The 20,082-nt window shown below is 49.6% G+C and overlaps 2 protein-coding genes across 2 annotated transcripts; one reads left to right on the top strand and one right to left on the bottom strand.

The window, feature by feature from the left end:
* Window positions 1-5,098: 5,098 nt before the first annotated feature.
* LOC132387507 (carcinoembryonic antigen-related cell adhesion molecule 5-like) lies at window positions 5,099-11,784 on the top strand. Its single transcript, XM_059959877.1, has 4 exons — window positions 5,099-5,179; window positions 5,359-5,673; window positions 9,043-9,330; window positions 10,652-11,784. The coding sequence occupies exons 1-4, from the start codon at window positions 5,128-5,130 to the stop codon at window positions 10,762-10,764; spliced, it is 768 nt and encodes a 255-aa protein (XP_059815860.1). The 5' UTR covers window positions 5,099-5,127; the 3' UTR covers window positions 10,765-11,784.
* A 691-nt stretch (window positions 11,785-12,475) lies between these two features.
* On the bottom strand, window positions 12,476-16,792 carry LOC132387508 (cystatin-B-like). Its single transcript, XM_059959878.1, has 3 exons — window positions 16,653-16,792; window positions 14,997-15,107; window positions 12,476-12,935 (listed from the first exon to the last, which is right to left on the bottom strand). Exons 1-3 carry the CDS (start codon window positions 16,713-16,715, stop codon window positions 12,810-12,812), a joined length of 300 nt encoding a protein of 99 aa, XP_059815861.1. The 5' UTR covers window positions 16,716-16,792; the 3' UTR covers window positions 12,476-12,809.
* Between the last annotated feature and the right edge of the window lie 3,290 nt (window positions 16,793-20,082).

Below are 20,082 nucleotides of genomic sequence, written 5' to 3' on the forward strand. Positions count from 1 at the left end.
ATTTATCAACATTGATAAATGACTCGATGGTGTACCCTGTCCTGTCTGCTGATTATTTGCTCCCTTGCGCCATCTATAGTCAGTATTGGGAACTGACTGGACTGAACAAGTTGATTTCAGACTTGTGACAGTACGTCTATATTTTCCGATCATTTCTGATAAAACGCGTTATGTTCGGATTAGCTTTTTTTTCTGAAAAGAGAGATATTGCCTCGGTTAGATGTCTTGTAACCATGTTTTATTTGAATTGCGCCCTTAGCTTCACGGGTGAATACAACTGTATCGATGTTTTCCTGAGGACTGTAATAGTTGATGTTTACATTGACATGAGACATGGGCTCTGCCAATAGAACTGAAAGAGGAGTGGAATCACTCCTTTCTACTGCAGTCCAATCACATCAGCTGGGAGTCTGTAAACAAAGTTACGAAATGCAGTTTATGAAAAGGAGTTCCCGGCCATAATTCTACGGATTTATTTTGTCGGCCTCTTTTTTCACTGTTGGCCTAACTTAATGTCACTTAAATTTGTTTAATTCTGTATGTCCAGCGGCTGAATTTCGTTCACAAACGGATCGATTCCTTAACATCGTGAAATCACGCCCGCCCTGCTCGGAGGTCTGTACTCTGAGATACAGATCTACTTCTCAAAACTTCAGGAGCTTCACTGCACAGTTGGTGGTGATTCCAAATGAAGCTGCCGGTGTGAAGAGAAGCGATGTGAAATCCAGCTTACAAGCAAGGACACAGACAGTCTCTCTGTGACAGAGGCAGATAAACAAGGACGGTTTTCATTTATTTTAAATGAAGAGTTAAAATGCTCTGGCAAGCTTGGGACATTATCGCTGTAGACTTAAATGTTTATCTCCAGAAATTTGACACAAATAAATCCAGGACAATGAATTATAATTAAAAGTCCTGAAGGACCTCTAGTATATCTGTTATTCTGCTCCACTTTCCCTGTTCCTGAAAACAGTTTTTTTTCCCCCCGTGACGACTAAAGTAGATAGAGTAGAACAGCGTGAAAACTGCAAAATAAAATTGCTTAGAAGTTGAATCGGTGGTTGGAAGTGGAATATCGACAGAAACTTTCACTTGCCCGGTCGAGTGATCTTTACAGAAAAGCCGTTGTGTTTCAAGCTTACTTTGATCTCAATCTGACAAGTATAATTTCCACGGTCAACGTTGTTCACCGGCTCAGTGGGGTTGTCCTGGCCTGTCTGCGCATAGTTTGTTCTATTGCGCCATCTATTGTCAGCATTGGGAACTGACTGGGCAGAACAAGATTATTTCAGGTTTGTAACGGTATCTGCCACAGGTGGGCCCTGAAGTTGAATCATGAAGTTGTCTGGCCCATCTTCAACAGAAATCGAGATGGTGCGTTGTTTCTATAATCAGTAACACTGAATATAATTTGATGTAATGTGCTACCTGTTCATGACATTCATGTAAGATTCTGCATCGGTCTAACTGAGAGGGTATTGGTATCCGGACGAAGGCAACGAGTTCAGCGGGAGTGCTCATGGCGTTGAAACGGAGTCTTGAAGGTGTTAGTGGGAACAGCGGCTGTGGTTGCAAAATCTCCTCTTGAAGATCGGCACTAACAAACAACAACTCAGAAGCGAAAGGCATGCCCCCCGTTTGCAGAACAAATATAAAGGCGTGGTAGTTCAGAGGGGTCCCTCATTTATAGCCCGAATATAATTTCCTACATATGTGAAGGGTCTTGGTATATTCAGCAGCTTCACACAAGAATTTCAGTGTCTGGGCATGACAGAAGAAGAAACACACCTGCACACGGCGATAAATGATACTGGTGGCAATACAGTGACGTCAGGAGTTTCACCGCTTATTGAATGTAGAACCTGTCTCTTATTTTGGTATCTATGCTATTTGCTTGCGTTTGTTTTCACGGTTTGATCTTTTTTTCCTGCACATTGAGTGTTTGACGGTCTTTTAATGGGGTCTATTTGGGTTCTCTGTGTCACCGAGACGACTCACCTCCCACACTCTGAATGCCGCGTTCCGGCCCAAGGAGCTCCTAGTCCACCAGGCAGAGCGCTTGCCCGCGTCAGATAGCAACAGAGCAGCGTCGCCTCTTTCATGACAAACTCATCATGGAGCTCCGACGTGTGACTCCGAGAGGAAGCGAGTATTTCTTCCATGTCCACAGAGTATGCGTCCTGATCCTCTAAATGAGGAATTCTCCAATCACCATAGCACTCCTCTTTCACCATTCGCTTCTGGGCCACAGAGTTGATCGCAGAATCTTCCTCCTGGTCATTCCCAAGCCCCGGCAAACCACCAACCCCATCTCAAGCGATATACTTATTATTGAGGGGCATGGCCACAAGGGGGCACTGCTCTTGCTGCATATTCCCTTCCACTCTCCTGCCGGTCACCCAAGAAACTGCCCACTTCATCTCGGGCGTCTACCTCCCTGTAGCTTCTACCTATCCCCTCCTCATTGTCCTGTGTGAATCGAAGCTCATCGAACAGCAGCTCCCGTTCCTTAACATGCTCCCTCAGGAACTGCACCCGATGCACATTCTGCAGATGTATTTATGCGGGATAGAGGAGGTATCTCAATTTCCCTAAATCTCACACAAGGAACACGACACTGACTCCACATCTATTATCAGCATGATAGCTATGTCATAACACTGAAAGGAAATCAAATCACCAGAAACTTCATTCCTTATTTCGAACATGCGTCTGCGTTTGTCCAAGCGTGATCATGCCTAAGATTGTTTAACTAAAGGCGGCCCACGCTAACAATTCCCCACTCCAGCAATGACCGCTCCAGCAATGGAGAATCCTTCTCCATCGGGGAGACCAAGTCAGAGAATTGCTATCATTGCTGTCTTAAACGCCAGGCGGCGTAACATAAATAGATAATAAATGCATAAAATGTACATATTATTTAAATACGTAAACAACTGAATGAACGAATAAATAAAGGAAACAACAAAATAGTAAATGAACAAATAAATAGAAGAGGAATTATGAGGTAGAATTCATGGATCAATAGATCGTTTAGAAATCTGATTGCAGAGTCAGCAGGTAAATCATTGAGCGCGGGTCTTCAGAGTCATGTAACTTCTTCCAGATAGCAGCAATGAGACAAGAGCACATTCCGGATGGTAGTAATGAGACAAGAGCATATCCAGGATGGTAGAAATGAGAGGAGAGCATATCCCGGATGGTAGTAATGAGACAAGAGCATATCCCGGATGGTAGTAATGAGAGGAGAGCATATCCCGGATGGTAGTAATGAGACAAGAGCATATCCCGGATGGTAGTAATGAGAGGAGAGCATATCCTAGATGGTAGTAATGAGACAAGAGCATAACCCGGATGGTAGTAATGAGAGGAGAGCATATCCTAGATGGTAGTAATGAGACAACAGCATATCCCGGATGGTAGTAATGAGACAAGAACATAACCCGGATGGTAGTAATGAGACAAGAGCATAGCCCCGGTTGGTAACAATGAGAGGGGAGCATATCCCGGATGGTAGTAATGATAAGAGAGCATATTCCGGATGGTAGTAATGAGAGGAATGCATATCCCAGACTGTAATAATGAGAAGGGAACATTGAGCGGTTCTAACTGATGACAAGAGAGCATATTCCGGATGGTAGTAATGAGAGGAAAGCATATCCCTGACTGTAAAAATGAGAAGGGAGCATTGAGCGGTTCTAACTAATGATAAGAGAGCATGTCCCGGATAGTAGTAATGAGAGGAAAGCATATCCCAGACTGTAATAATGAGAAGGGAGCATTGAGCGGTTCTAACTGATGATAAGAGAGCATATTCCGGATGGTAGTAATGAGAGGAAAGCATATCCCAGACTGTAATAATGAGAAGGGAGCATTGAGCGGTTCTAACTGATGATAAGAGAGCATATTCCGGATGGTAGTAATGAGAGGAAAGCATATCCCAGCGGAAAGTAGCATTGAGCGGTTCTAACTGATGATAAGAGAGCATATTCCGGATGGTAGTAATGAGAGGAAAGCATATCCCTGACTGTAAAAATGAGAAGGGAGCATTGAGCGGTTCTAACTAATGATAAGAGAGCATATTCCGGATGGTAGTAATGAGAGGAAAGCATATCCCTGACTGTAATAATGAGAAGGGAACATTGAGCGGTTCTAACTAATGATAAGAGAGCATATTCCGGATGGTAGTAATGAGAGGAAAGCATATCCCTGACTGTAATAATGGGAAGGGAACATTGAGCGGTTCTAACTAATGATAAGAGAGCATATTCCGGATGGCTCTAATGGGAAGGGTGCATATTCCGAATGTCGATGGCGATGGTCTTTAACTGGGGACCTGGACTTCTGCAGGTGCAACGTTTTCAAGATGTCCAGGATTACGGTGAGGCTAGTACCGTGATGGATGTGATTGTCTATACACAACTGTTTGCAATCTGTGTGGAACCCAGGCATTGGGGCCCGCACACCAGACGGTGATGGAAACAGTCCGAATGCTCCCCACCTTGCAGGTCCGTACATATCCCAGTCTTTGTTGACATACCGATATCAGACCTCCTCCATCACCGAATAGAATCCAGCCGCTGACGTGCGGTGACAACACTCAACCTTTCTATCTACTTCAGAGGAGTGAAGTTTTGAGGAAAATGTCACGTGATCTGGTAAACAAGAGGGCATAGTATCGAGGGCTGAATAGTCTGTTTCTTCAGCGCTTTAAGTCTGCTTATTTCCCTGCTTCTCGCTCTACTATCCAACAGCTCCGAGGTTTGACCTAGCACACTCTCGACATCTGGCACGGAGACGAGGAAATGCGGATCAGTCTCCGAAAGTAACAGAGACAGGCGCCGCTCTCTCGGGATCGCGTGGATGACGTTCACTTTACTCGCTCTTTTTCTCTTCATGTCGGTGGGTGAGAGACACTCTCTTTGAGATCATTATCGCACTCAACAAAACAGCAGCAGATAGTTGTAGAACAACACACAGGATTTGATGTAGATTCGAGCAAAGTACAGACTCTCTGATCCAATCAGCGCTGCCGCTTGTGACGTCAGAATCCAGATATCTGACCCGCAAACCAGGAAGTGCGGCTCAGTCTCCGAGTGTAACAGAGATCGGCGCTGCTCTCTCGGGATGTCGGGACTGGCCTTCGCAGCTCTCGTTCTTTGTCTCCACATAACGGCGGGTGAGGGTCACTCTCTCGAACAGTGAGCGGTCAGATAATCAACAGAACGGCGGGTGGTCAGAGGATAGAAGGGCAGTTTATAAGAGGCGATATGACTATCAGTGTCGATTGAGCTAATTGCAGTTCTCGAGTCTCTCCGCATCTGTCACTTTTCACTCTTACGATTTTCTCATTCTCAGGTGAGTCTCGGCAGTTTACCATTCTCGAGTTCAGCCAGATAAATGTCACCGTCAGGAGAAATGCGTTCTTGTCGGTGCGGCCGTCGGCCGTGGTCACCAGTGGAAGCTGGAATTTTAATGGGAGAACAATCGCCCAGTGGATCGGCCAAACCGTGTCTATTGACAACGCCTACACATCGCGGACTGAGCTATTCACGTCCACAGGGTCGCTTCTGCTGAAGTCGGTGAAAATGTCTGACGGTGGGGAATACCGTGTGAATATGGTTCCAACTAGTGGCTCCATGACCTCAGCGACTATCTCTCTGCGTATCATTGGTAAGTGAGACAGAGTTATACAGAATCATGCGATCTCGGACTATAACTTTCATTTTATTTCTGGTGTGATAGAATACAATATAACCTTCCCTGTTCGCTGCTGGGAGATGCATTATTTCCGATTGAACAAAACTATAGCGGGTGAGCAACATAGTTCCGCATTAGATTTAGATTAGAGTTCCTCTCGGACATGCATAGGTGGCTGTGATGCAGAAACGGGCCACCACTGCACCCTGCCAGTCCCACGTTATGGACTGTTCAACTCTCACTCGTACTCTGTAAAGCTGCAGATCAGTAACTATAACAGGAAGAACACGATAGTGGACCGGACAACATACTGTGCAGATTTAAAAATATAAACAAATATTAACAAAAATGGAGAACATGAAATGACGAGATAAAGTGTCCTTAAAGTGAGATCACTGGTTATCACTGGATGGGCAGGTGAGTGCAGTCATCCGATTTGATCAGCCTGATGGCTGAAGGGTGGTAACTCTCCTTGAACCGAGGGCAGCGAGCACTGAGTTTCTCGCAGCTTCTACCTGATGCCAGCATGGCGAGAAGTCCTGCGTGGTGAGGCTATTTGATGACGGATGCTGTTTCCCTACCACGGCGCTTCATGTAGATGCGCTCAATGGTTGCGAGTGCTTTACCGTGATGGACCGGGCTGTATCCAATACACTTTGCAGGATTTTCCGTTCCAAGGCATTAATTTCCCTCACACCGGACCATGAGGCAGCAGGTCAATGAGCTCACCATTACACATCCATCGACCTTTGTCGCAGTTTTAGACGTCATGCCCAGTCTGCGCAGTCTCCTTAGGAAGTAGGGGCGCGGCCATGCAATCGTCGCTATTGCACCTACGTGTTGGGTCCAAGACCAGAACGTCCTCAAACAGTTAGCATGCTCCCCACGGTACATCTGTAGAAACTGGCGAGTATCTCTGGTGACATACTAGGTCTCCTTAAGAAAAATGGCGGTCGCGGTGCCTTCAGTGCAATTACATCAATATGTTGGGCCCAGGATAGATCCTCACAGAGTCTGACAGCCAAAGGAAATTCAAACGACAGTGAGACATAGGAGCAGCATTCGGCCGTCTGGTCCATCGAAACTGCTCCGCCCGTCAATCATGGCCGATCATTTTTTTTTAACTTTTCTCCGACACCAATTCCCGGCCTTCTCCCTGTAACCTTTGATGCCATGTCCAGTCATGAACCTATCAATCTCTGCCTTAAATACCCCCCATGACCTGACCTTCACAACTGCACGTGGCCACAAATTCCACAAATTCCGGACTCTTCTTTTCACGTTGCCGGAAGCACCATCAGGTTAACATGTTCCACAGAGTCCCGCCCAGGCGCTGAATTGAACTGGCAACTGAACGGTGCCCACGTACCAAGTGGGGAGGAGGTCGTCCTCGACAACATCTCTGTGAGCCACACGGGAAAGTAAACTTGTGAGGCCTATAACATGGCTACAAAAAGGAATAATGCCTCAACCGCGGAAATCAATGTGTTCGGTAGGTCGTCCGTTCCTCCCTTTGCTGAGGTCCTATCACTAATGGTGTTGGTGCCGTCAGCCCGAATAATTCAACTAAGTTCCTGAGCCCGATTAGAATATCGTCTGACAATATCGTTTGACGACGGTGCATATTTAAGAATAAGAGTATTGATGAAGATGTGAATCGGATTTGATTTGAATTGCGGATTGGATTGCAAATGGTTAATTGCTGCAGTTAAGACTACAAGGCGATACAGCATGGGAAAGAGAATTAGACCATTTGGCCAATGGAGTCCGCTCCGCCATTTCATCATGGCTAATCCAATATTCCTCTCAGTCCCATTCACAGGCGTTTCCGCATATTCCTCATGCCCTGACCAATCTATCATCCTCAGCTTTAAACTTACATAACGACATGGCCTCTCCAGCTGCCTATGCAACATAATTCCCAGATTCACCACATTCAATTCAAATAAATTCCCTTTCGTCTCCGTTCTCAAAGGACGCCACTCTATTCAGAGGTTGTCCTTCTGGTGTTGAACCCTCCCGCCATAAGGAACATCCTCTGTATGTGCACTCTAGAAAAGGCCTTTCACAACTCGATGGGTTTCCGTGAGATTACCCCCACATTCTTCTGAATTCCAGTGGATGGTGGCCAGAGCCGACAAACCCTCTTCTCAGGAAAAGCTGTTCAATCCTGGAATGATTTTGCCGAAGCTCCTTTGAAACGCCTCCAGTTTCAACACATCCTTTCCGCAGAAAGGGGCACAATTTTAGAAAACAATGTGGATAGGTATATGGACAGGAAAGGAATGGGGGGGTATGGGCTGAGTGCGGGTCGGTGGGACTAGGAGCGAGAATGCGTTCGGCACGGACTAGAAGGGCCGAGACGGCCTGTTTCCCTGCTGTGATTGTATTATGGGTGACAGTTCAGTTGTGTCATTCGAAGTAAAATTGGACAGGTATATGGACAGGAAAGGAATGGAGGGTTATGGGCTGAGTGCGGGTCGGTGGGACTAGGTGAGAGTAAGCGTTCGGCACGGACTAGAAGGGCGGAGACGGCCTGTTTGCGTGCTGTAATTGATATATGGGTGACTGTTGTGTCACATGAAGTAAAATTGGATAGAGATATGGACAGGAAAGGAATGGAGGGTTATGGGCTGAGTGCGGGTCGGTGGGACTAGGTGAGAGTAAGCGTTCGGCACGGACTAGAAGGGCGGAGACGGCCTGTTTGCGTGCTGTAATTGTTACGTGGTTAAGGTTATACAAAACAGATCACAATCCTCCAAGTGGGGCCTCACCACTGGTTTCTAACATTTCAGCATTTTCTCCTTGTTTTTATATTCCCGTACCCTGGGAATGAATGCTTTCATTGCATGAACTTTGATACCTGGAAATTCCAACATATCGCCAGTGAATTCCACAGTGAGGGATGATGCAGAATACCTATTCAGCTCTTCCACCAGTTTGTTGTTGCCAAACACTACCTCTCCTCTCTCGACTTCCAGCAGTTTGATATCCACTCTCGTGTCTATTTTTACACCTCACGAATCTGAGGAAACCTTACATATCCTCTTTAATATGATTGGCTAGAGTGCTTTCGAATTCCATATTTTCCTTCTTAATGACCTTTTAGTTGCCTTCTGTTATTTTTTTAAAACTTCCCAATCATTTTACATCCCAGTAATGATTGTTCCATTGTACACCCTCCTTTTGGCCTTTGTGTTAGCTTTGACTTCTCCTGTGAAGAAGCACATAGGGATAAGAGCTGGCAATGGCGACGATGCTCAGTTGGCAGCATCCAAATATTATGTACATGATGTAGATAAAACCCAGTGAAAGCTATTTGCATTTTAATTGTATTTACAGAGACAGTGACCGGGGTTGCCGTGGTGACAAATAATTCCACTCCCCTGGAAAACCTCGATACCATCGCACTGAGTTGCGACGCGTCGGGCACTGTTCAGACACGGACATGGTTCAAGGACAACCAACCCATCCGGGAAAACGGCAGAATATTTACATCTCCCGACAGGGCGAAACTGACTATAATCAGCGTGAACAGAAACGACGTCGGGACGTACAAGTGCATCGCCAGCAACTCTTTCAGCAATGGCTCTGGAGAGACCTACGTGGAGGTTTACTGCAAGTACACAGGTAACCAGCAGCCATCATTTGTACCGGATTTTATTCTACTAGACAGGTATTCCCATTTTGTAGATAGGCCGGAGAAGGTCAGAATTGAACCGGGCATGCAAGTTTACTGTCAGTCCACAGTTAGACAACCGCGTTAATTTGTATCGGATATCCCATTGTAGAGATGGACTAGAGGAGGTCAGAAAATCCCGGATCCACCAGGATATTACTCTAATCAACATTTTATTTTCATTTTACTGATAGACCAGAGAAGGTCAGAATCGTAGCCGAGCGTCCAGTTGTGTCCGATATTGTGTCCGATGTAAACGGTGATGTATCAGGGTTTCAGTGAGGTGTTGGGCAAGGTTCCCAACGATGAGATCATTCGGAATGTCAGGATTCACGGGGCCGAGAGAAATTTGGCTGCGTGGGTTGATTGGTTGGAGAAGAAAAACGGTGGCAATAGCGGACAGGCGTTCTGCATGGGCGTCATGGAATAGTGGTGTGTCGCTGGGGTCTCTTCTATTCTGGGATGGCCGCTTTTTGCGAACGGTTTGGATGAGAGAGTCGAAGGGAGGGCTAGGGTGCTTGAGATAACACGACGGGTGAGAGAGCGGACGATTTTCCTAGGTGATATCCGCAGGAAGCAGAACTGTGCTGAGAAGTGGCAGATGAAGTTTAATCCAGAAAGGAGTGAAGTAATACACTTTGGAAGGTCGAAAACAAAGCGCAAGACGCGAAATACTCAGCAGGACAGAGAGCATCTGCTCAAACAGAAATATTGTACTTTAGTCTGCTTGATAAAATGAACACAAATTTAATGTTAGAGCGAAGGCGGGGGGGGGGGGGGGCAAAAGCAGATTTCTGAAAGGGCGGAAAGGATGGGGATATGTTGTGATCCAAGTGGTGAATTTACGCCTGCAAAGTTTTTAAGTTTAAAACATGAACGAACAGAAGACCTGGTGATAGCGGAAACTGGAGGATGCAAATGCAGTCAGAAATGGTAGAAGAGCCGGGACTGGGGTTCTGTATCTTAGTAACTAATTCAATGACCATTTCCAGTAGCTGAATTGGCGTTCATTCACTTTACCTTTCCTGTTCAGCCCTCGCCGGAAGCAGGTGACTCCCAGATCTCCTTGCGTGGTGAGTTGAACTCCATGCTGTCTGTACGGATTACAGACGAATGGCATCGACATGATGTCAGAATATTGGACCAAAACCAATGTTCAATATGGAGACAGCGTCCGGAACGATTCCGAGTGTGGATCAGTCATCATTTCCAAAAAAAAAAAACAAAGATGTGTTTTCGCAATCTAAAATTGATGTTTGTTTTCTCTCTTAGCACCAAAAACAGATGGAAATAGTACCCTCAGCCCTGGAGAGTTCGCGCTCTGTGCATTTGTTGTACTTCTCATGAGCCTGTGCAGAGCAACCTGTAAATGGTGCCTCAGATGATCCTAATCTCGCTTGTGATAAGCTGCAGACAGAGGCACGTTTCGCAGTTGCAGTCGTCAGCGAGAAGGGACGCCTCCCTGCAAAAGGAGCATTCAGCTCTCCTGCCCGACATCTCCACTGTCTCGGCGGAGCGGTTATAAAGTGGGTGGAGGGGACAAGACCTAAACGTCGCGCTTTACTTTCCTTTGCTTTCTCTGCCTGAGGCCTCAGCGATCTCAAGATGACCACTCTGACTCTGTCCAACGTCATGTACTCCGAGGGTTCACTCTTTCTGTAGACTGTCCCTTTAAAACGCCGAAAGCATGAGACTAACATTTATACGCCGTTGGATTTCTGCTGACGACAAAAATTGCTCCTGTGCTATGGCGAACAGCTCGTGTTTCTATTTCTCTGGAATTACACCAGGACCTACCAGAACTGCTGTCGGCTTCTGGGTTGCCATCGGTGGGGAGGAGCAGGAAGCAGTTACATGATGGGCAGCTGGTGTTCAGTCCGGGTGTATTTAAGCAAGGCGAGCTGTCTTTCTCGCGGAGTCACACACAGCGGGACTTCCGACAGCGCACAAGGGTGAGTTGAGATCGATCCCGAGTATTGATAACTGACTCTCACAAGTTGCTGCAACTGGACGAAGTTTGCAGAGACGGGGAGGGGAGAGGAACGTTTGAAACAAAGAGATCACTCTTTGGACTCTCTCCAAGTAGCCTCTAAGTATCGTTCCTATACTGAGCGACCAGAACTGGACACAGTACTCCAAGTGTGGCCTAACTGGAACTAGGCCTAATTGTGGCCTAATTTCGCCCTGGATTACAAATATCTCCCTCAACACAACAACAACAACTCTGTACATTTGAACTGAACTGAACTTTCTAACATCCCATCGTAAGACTGTAACGATTACCACCTGAGTTTCAATTTGCTTGGCGAAATTTATCTATACATTTACGTTTGCATAGTACTGCTAACTTTTTAACCTGCTTTAAGTTGCTAAATTTAGAAGTTACTCATAAAATAGTGACTGTCAACTGCAAAATGAGGTGTGTCCAATTGCTGCTGATAGTTTTACAGGGTTGCGAGCATGTAACAGGTACTCTCCCCCGGGTTGCGTGTACCTAACACCACGCAAACCACCGCCGCCGCGCTTGGCACAGCCTTCCTTTAACTTGCTCCTGCTAACCAATCCCAGAGGCCGGCTGGTCGCTGGTCGGAGCTCTTCTTCGTGAATTGCCCCGAAACTCTGGCTTTGAAAATCTCCATCGCCGCCCCGATTGAAAAGTGTCCCTCTTAGGCGCTCCCTGCCGCAGATTGTACAACACGAACCGCTCTCTCCACTCGCCCCCTCTCTCCACTGAGCTCGACATCTCCTCCCGCAAACCCCGCCCCTCGTCCCTAACGCGCCCCCTCCTCCCACGAACCCCGCCCTCTATTTCCTCTCATCCCGCCCACCTCACACACCCCGCCCTCTCATCCCACTGACATCATCCACACCTCGCAGTGATTCCCGTCCACACGCCACCTCGAACCGCGCCCCCTCCCCTTGTCTCCGTGACCGCCTGCCTCCGATTGGATCTCCGTCAGACTGTAGGTCAGCTGCCCGCATACGTCCAGCTCCCCCTCTCCCTCACACATCCGCACTAACTGCCCCGCAGCGTTGCCCCCGCCCCCAGCATCCGAAAGAGGGGATGGTTAAAGACGACCAGACGGCCAATCGGATCAACGCGTTTTATTAGCGAAAAGCTTGTGCGTCGAACAGCTGACGGTTCAGGTGGCCTCAGCGAGCTGGAGAGGTGGGTCTGCTGGTATTCCGGGAGCGCGGGACGTGTCGGAGAGTTGGCGGGGGGGAGGTGTGTGTGTAGGGTCTGGGGGAGGTGGGAGTGTGTCTGGGATCTGTGCACAGGAAGAACCAAACCCCGCATTAAACTGTGGGTAGCTGAAGGGTGTCCCAACTACCCCGTGTGATGAGCTTTGCAGGGAGGGAGGGGAATATTCCCGAGGGGTGGGCCGCAAGCACAGCGAGGGGTTGGCATCGGTCAGGAAACTCTCGTTTCTCAGACCAAGGGTTCCAGCGGAGCGCAGTTACTGAAGTTTTCCTGGATGGCCACCAGAACTGGCAGTTTGTTACTGGGTACGAACACCTCCATGTGGACGAAGTTGTTGGGGTTTCCAATATCGACCTGTGGGCAGGGTCACTCGGTTAGTCATGGGAGTCCCGTCCGCTAACCCCCTTCCCACTGCCACCTCCGTGACCCGCGCTCTCGCGAGACTTCCCTCCACATCCCCGCCACTTCATCCCTCGCTGCTCCCCTCTCCGACTCCTTCAACCCTCCCTCCCCTACACCCCTTCCAGTCTCTATCACCCCTCCTTACCCTACACTACCGCCCCGTTTTAATCGTCCCTCCCTCCCCCACATCCCTCCCCGGCTTTGATAATCCTAACCTCCCTTACACCTCTCCCCGTCTCCGTCAACCCCTCCCTCCCCTAAACCCCTCTCCGACACCGTCACACGCTCCGACCCCTACACTTCTCACCGTCTCTGACCCACCCCGTCCACTTCACTGTCATCCCATCTCTCCCCTCTAACCCTCCCGGTCTCCGTCACCTCCTACCTCCCCTGAAACACTGCTCGTCTCCGTCACCCCCTCCCTCCCCTAAACCCCTCTCCGACACCGTCACACGCTCCGACCCCTACACTTCTCACCGTCTCTGACCCACCCCGTCCACTTCACTGTCATCCCATTTCTCCCCTCTAACCCTCCCGGTCTCCGTCACCTCCTACCTCCCCTGAAACACTGCTCGTCTCCGTCACCCCCTCCCTCCCCTAAACCCCTCTCCGACACCGTCACACGCTCCGACCCCTACACTTCTCACCGTCTCTGACCCACCCCGTCCACTTCACTGTCATCCCATCTCTCCCCTCAAACCCTCCCGGTCTCCGTCACCTCCTACCTCCCCTGAAACACTGCTCGTCTCCGTCACCCTCTCCCTCCCCTAAACCCCTCTCCGACACCGTCACACGCTCCGACCCCTACACTTCTCACCGTCTCTGACCCACCCCGTCCACTTCACTGTCATCCCATCTCTCCCCTCAAACCCTCCCGGTCTCCGTCACCTCCTACCTCCCCTGAACCTGTCCTCGTCTCGTCACCCCCTCCAGCTCCTACATCTCCTGAACTCTCCGTCATGCACTTGCTCCGCTACGTCCGTCCCCATCTCCATCTTACTCCCTCTCCCCAACCCCATCTACGTCCCTGGCAGACCTCCTGGTCTCCATTCCCCTCCCACCCCTCCCCGTCTCCATTCCCCTCCCACACCCTCCTGGTCTCCATTCTCCTCCCACCCATCCCCGTCTCCATTCCCCTGCCAGAACTGCTCCCTTCCCGTCTCTGTTAATCCTAACCTCCCGTACACCTCTCGCCTCCTAACCCCTCCCGATCTCCATTCCCACCCCACACTTCTTGGTCTCCGTTCCCCTCCCAGCCCCTCCCGGTCTCCATTAAGCTCCCAGCCCCTCCCGGTCTCCAATCCCGTCCCGTCTCCATACCCCTCCCTCCCCATCCCGGTCTCCATTCCCCTCCCACCCGCTCCCGGTCTCCATTCCCCTCCCACCCTCTCTCGGTCTCCATTACCCTGCCAAAGCTGCTCCCTTCCCGTCTCTGTTAATCCTAACCTCCCGTACTCCTCTAGCTTCCCACCCCCTCCCGGACTCCATTCCCATCCCACACCTCTCGAGCTCTATTCCCCTCCTAGCCCCTCCACACTTCCCGACTCTGATAATCCTAACCTCCCCTACACCTCTCCCCTCCCACCCCCTCCCGGTCTCCATTCCTCTCCCAGCTCCTCCGGGTCTCCATTCCCCTCCCACCCCCTCCCGGTCTCCATTCCCCTCCCACCCCCTCCCGGTCTCCATTCCCCTCCCACTCTCTCCCGGTCTCCATTCCCCTCCCACCCTCTCCCGGTCTCCATTCCCCCCCCATCCCCTCCCAGTCTCCATTCCCCTCCCACCCTCTCCCGCTCTCCGTTCCCCTCCCACCCCCTCCCGGTTTCCTTTCCCCTCCCACCCCCTCCCGGTCTCCATTCCCCTCCCACCGTCTCCCGGTCTCCATTCCCCTCCCACCCTCTCCGGGTCTCCATTCCACTCCCACCCCCTCCCGGTCTCCATTCCCCTCCCACCCTCTCCCGGTCTCCATTCCCCTCCCACCCCTGCTCCCTTCCGGCTTCTGTGTGGAAACTCCACCTTGATCAGTAGAAGTTTTCCCAGCATGATGGTCTGGTCCTGCTCACGGTACGATTTCGCGACGAATATCTGCTCTAAGGCGTGGATGTGACTCTCCGCGTCGGATTTCACCTGGACAGGAACAACACAAACTTCTGTATCTCCCGGGGAGGACAGAGCGGGACGAGGAAGGGTGTCCGGAAGCGGGTGGCGGTACCATTTATTTTTTACTTCACCTCCCTCCATTTCACCGCTTTACCTCGTTCCGTCTCTCGCCTTTCCCCACCTCGTACCCTTACGCCCCACTCTTCCTCGTCTCTCTCTGATCTATCATTTTATCATCTCCCTCTTCCCCCCTCTCCGCCTCCCCTGCTCTTTCACCCTTCACCGTCTCTCTCTTTCTTCTCACTCCACATCCCCTGCTCTCTCACCCCCCTCAACGTCTCTCTCTCCTACCGCTCTCTCGCCCAGCCTTGCTCTTTCCCCCTCTTTCTGTGTGCCTCTATAATCTTTACCCTGGCCAGGCTTTTCTACATCTCTGTCGCTCCGTCACTGATCTTTCTCCCCTTCTCCTGCCCTGTCCTTCGCCTCACTCTCTGCTCCCTCATTCCACATTCCCTGCTCGTTCTCACACTTTTCCCGTCTCGCTCTCGCTCTTCTCCCTCTCCCGTCTGTATCAGTCTACAATCTCTCCAATTCCCCTGCTGGAACTCTCACCTTTTATCCGTGTCTCTGCCTTCTTTCTCTCCCTCTCACTTTCTCTCTCTCGCTCGCGCACTCTACTTCTCGCTCTTTCCTTCCCTCTCCCTCTCCGTGCTCGAAAATTCCTCTGCCCTCCCTCCCCTATCTCGCCTGGCTCCCTGGCTCTCTGCCTCTCACGTTTCTCTGTTTTCCCTGCTCTTTCTCCCCGTATCGCTGTCTCTCTCCCGCATGTCCCCACTTCCGCTACTCTTTCTCCACCCTCCCACCTCTCCCCACTTCCCCTGATCTATCCCCTCCCTCTCCCCGTCTCTCTCTCCCTCTCTCTCTACCTCCCCCCTCTCTCTCCCCCACTCTGTTCGATCTTCAATTACCCCGCTATTCCCCCACTCTTGCTATTTCTCCCTCTTTCCACTCCTGGCTCCTCCTCCTTCCACCTCCCTTTCTCCTAACTGCCCCCCGCATTCCGTTTCGTTCTCCAATTTTCCTCCCGCCCTCTAATCCAAACACTCACTCTCCCCCTTCTCCTCCTCCTTCCTTCCCTCTCTCGTCCCCCTCCCTTTCCCATCCCCCTTTCTTCCGTCTCCCTCTACCTCCCTCCCCTTTCCTCTCCCATATATCGCCCCCTCACAATTTTTCCGCAATCTTCCCCTTCATCCAGCCTCCGCCCTGTTACTGTCGCCATTATTCACCCCGTCCTACACTCAATCCTCTCCTCTCCCTGCTCCAAATGGACTTCCACTGTCTATTCCGTACCTCTACTTCTCTACCTCCCGCTCTTTCCTTCTCTCTCCCTCTCCGTGCTCGAAAATTCCTCTGCCCTCCTTCTCCTATCTCGCCTGGAGATATAAATATAAATATATATTTTATTTAATTTCTGACCCCGCCTCTCTCTTCTATCCCCCCGAGGAGGGCAGTTTAAGGGGTGTGGGAGTGGGGAGGACTGTGCTCCTGGTTCTGGAAGAGTTTGGAACAAACCTCATCTGCGACCTTATGGACCTCTGTCGTGGCCGGCTGTTCTTTTGTCCAGACTGGTGCCATCTCTCTCTCTCTCTGTTGCACTCGTTCGTTCGCTGACTCTCTCTCTCTCTCCCTCTCTCTCGCCACTTGTCACGGCCGCTTATAAAGATCTGGCCCCTCCCCCACCCCTCCGACATGCCCCTCCCCCCTCTCAGCTATTCCCCCGCCCCGTTTTGCCCTCTCTCGGGCTCTTGCCCTCCGCTTGGGGCATGGAACCTGACCCCGGCCCCTTACGGATGTGACCTACTTACGGGAAAGGTGTACAGAGCATAGGGAACATTCACAGAGATGCTCCTGGGTCTGCGGGGCCTCTGGTTTCAGGAAACATTGAATGGGACAGGATTCTAATGAACGTAGAAGATTGAGAGGGGATTTGATGGAGGTTCACTGGCTTTATCCGCTGTGGTTGGGTGGGACTGCAAACAGTGATCAAAGGTTAAGGGTGAAAGGTGAGAAGTTTAAGGGAATTATGAGGGGGAACGCCTTCACTCAGAAGGTCGTGAGAGTGTGGAATGATCTGCGAGCACGACTGGTCCGTGCGAGCTCGATTCCAACGTTTAGGCGATGTTTGCACGGGTACACGGATAGGAGGCTTCCGGGGGTCTATGATCCAGCTGCAGCGGGCTGGTATAATGCAGCTTAAATGGTTTCCGCATGGGCTAGATGGGCCGAAGGGCGTCCCTGTAAGTCGTGTTTCTCTGTGTGCTTTACTCTTTGGAGAGAAGGAGGATGAGAGGAGACATAATAGAAGTGTACAAGATATTAAGAGGAATAGACAGAGTGGACAGCCAGCGCCTCTTCCCCAGGGGACCACTGCTCGGTACAAGAGGACATAGCTTTAAGGTGAGGAGAGGGAAGTTCAAGGGGATATTAGAGGAAGGTTTTTCACTCAGAGAGTGGTTGGTGTGTGGAATGCACTGCCTGAATCAGATACACTAGTGAAGTTTAAGAGACTACTGGACAGGTATATAGAGGAATTGAAGGTGGGGGGGGGGGTGGTATATGGGTGGCAGAGTTTGAGGGTTGGCACAACATTGTGGGCCAAAGGGCCTGTACTGTGCTGTACTATTCAATGTCTATGTTCTATTACAGGACAAGAGGGCATGACTTCAGGGTTGAAGGACTTTCTTTTCAAACTGAGATGTGGACAACTTCCATTAGTCAGAGGCTGGTAAATCTGTCGGATTTGTTGCCACGAGCGGCTCTGGAGGCCGTCATTGGGGTATTGAAGGCCGAGACAGACATTCTTAATTAGCCAGGGCATCAAATGGTATGGGAAGAAGGCAGGGGAATGTAGATGACTAGAAGAGTTTGATCAGCCTATGACTGAATAGGGGAGCAGACTCGATGGGCCGAATGACCTACTTATTTCCTATATCTTAAGGTCCAATTATAGTAAGGCCAGATTTGGAGCACTGGGACATTTCTGGTCATTCCACTGTAGTCGAGGCTTTGGAGGGGGTGCAGAGGACGTTTGCAAGGATGCTGCTCTTTCGAGGATGTGAGCTACCATGAGGAGCTGGATAAATGTGTAGTTCACTGGAGCACTAAAGTTGACGAGAGATCTGATACAGTTTTAAAATATTATCAGAGGCTTTAATGGATTGGACAGGGGTTATCAGTTTCCCAAGGTTGAAATGTCTGATACTCGAGGGCAGACGCTGAAGGCAGAAGGGATATATTCAAGTGGGATGTGAGGGGTAAGTCTCTTTATTCAGAGAGTCGTGTTCGGAGCAAGTGCTGCCTGGTATGGAGGCAAAGGCATGAGAGGTTTTTAAGAGACGGTTGGATTGGCACATGGATGTATGGAAGTTTGGGGATATGGACATAGTGCAGGTAGGAGGGATTAGTGTTTGTGTGCTTTGATTTGCTTTGGCACTACATTGTGGGCCGCATTTCCTGTTCGTGTGCTATGCTGTTCTATGTTCTATGTGGAAGAATTCTCCAGGCTGCCCTGACTGAGCAGTCTCATGACATTTTCCCCGAGATAGGAACGCCACAAGCCCCTTTTAACCCCTCCCACATTCCTGCATCTCAAACAACGGAACCCGGTAATTCTGAGCTGCCAGCCCTGCCGTCCGGCAAACAAGTCTAATGGCCACAGTAGCTCATCCTCCTGTCCTTCAATTATTATTGCACTTAAATATTAGTCATATCACCACCAGTACATCATCATATCATACTTCACCTTTTGATTTCTCTCTCCCTACCGCTTTCTCCACCCTCTCTCTCCCTTTACTCCACACCCCTCCCTACTATCTCACTCGCCTTGCTCTCTCCCTTTCTCACCATCCCCGAGTCTCTTTCTCTCACAACCTCCTCCTCTAACTCGCACTGTCTCCACTCTCTGTCCTCCGCACTCTCCCTACCCTCATCCTCTCATTCTCTGCTGTCTTTCTTTCTCTCTTCCTAGCTGTCTCTCTCTCGCCTCCCACCTTCTTTCTCACCCTATCTGCCTCAGAGAGTGAAACACATCTACGGCTTTACCAAGTTCCACAACCACATTCTGGGCTACCCCTCCCTCTGATCACCCCTGAACATCCACATCACTGTGCCCCTTCCACTCACTCTCACCCATACATCAACACTATTTAAACGTTTACTGGTAACTGTGTCTGGGAATGAACCAGCTTCCAGACACGTGATAACGGTCTTTATTTTGTGGAATGTCGTTATTGTATGTATATACTTAAAAACATCATGAAAAAAAAATAAACAGCAGCAGATGATGCGAGCTTGAGGTGAACATTAAATGCTCTAAACTCGCAGCAAATGGGGCAACAACTGTAACTGCTAAAGGTGCTGGTTGACGACCCTCGGTATTTTTTTTACATTGATGTTAAAGATTCTATGGCATTACCTTGCAGCAGAAAGAGTAAAATACAATTTTGATGTGACTTTTTTTTTCCACACCCGCATAAGGGTGAATTGCTGATGAGATCTGGTTTCAGCATAAAGGCCGCGCCCTGTTCTGAGAAATGTAAGCGAACCAGCATCTGCTTGCACGCAGACATTGAGCTAAGAGTCAAGCAGAACAACAACCCGTATCTTCGAAATCAATGATCGGGCCTCTTCCTCATTCCGTTTTCTAATTCCACTACGTGTTTCAGCCCGAAATATCGGTTTATTTTTCAGTTCCATAGATGCTGCCTAAACTGCTGAGTTCCTCCAGCATCTTGTGTGTTGTTATGCTTACGAAAGATCTGCGATAGGGAAACTGTCGGGCATTGGACAAAGCACTGTGAAACGACTTTAAACATATCTACACTGTTGTGAATATTCCTGGGGAATTAATGTGTTGAATATTTCAACTGATGAGATAGGGCAAGTGACTGAGATATGTGTTTGGGGAGCCTTCGGGTCCAGAGATCTCAATGCCATCAGTCTC

Source organism: Hypanus sabinus, unplaced genomic scaffold, assembly GCF_030144855.1.
Source record: "Hypanus sabinus isolate sHypSab1 unplaced genomic scaffold, sHypSab1.hap1 scaffold_1922, whole genome shotgun sequence".
NCBI lineage: Eukaryota > Metazoa > Chordata > Chondrichthyes > Myliobatiformes > Dasyatidae > Hypanus > Hypanus sabinus.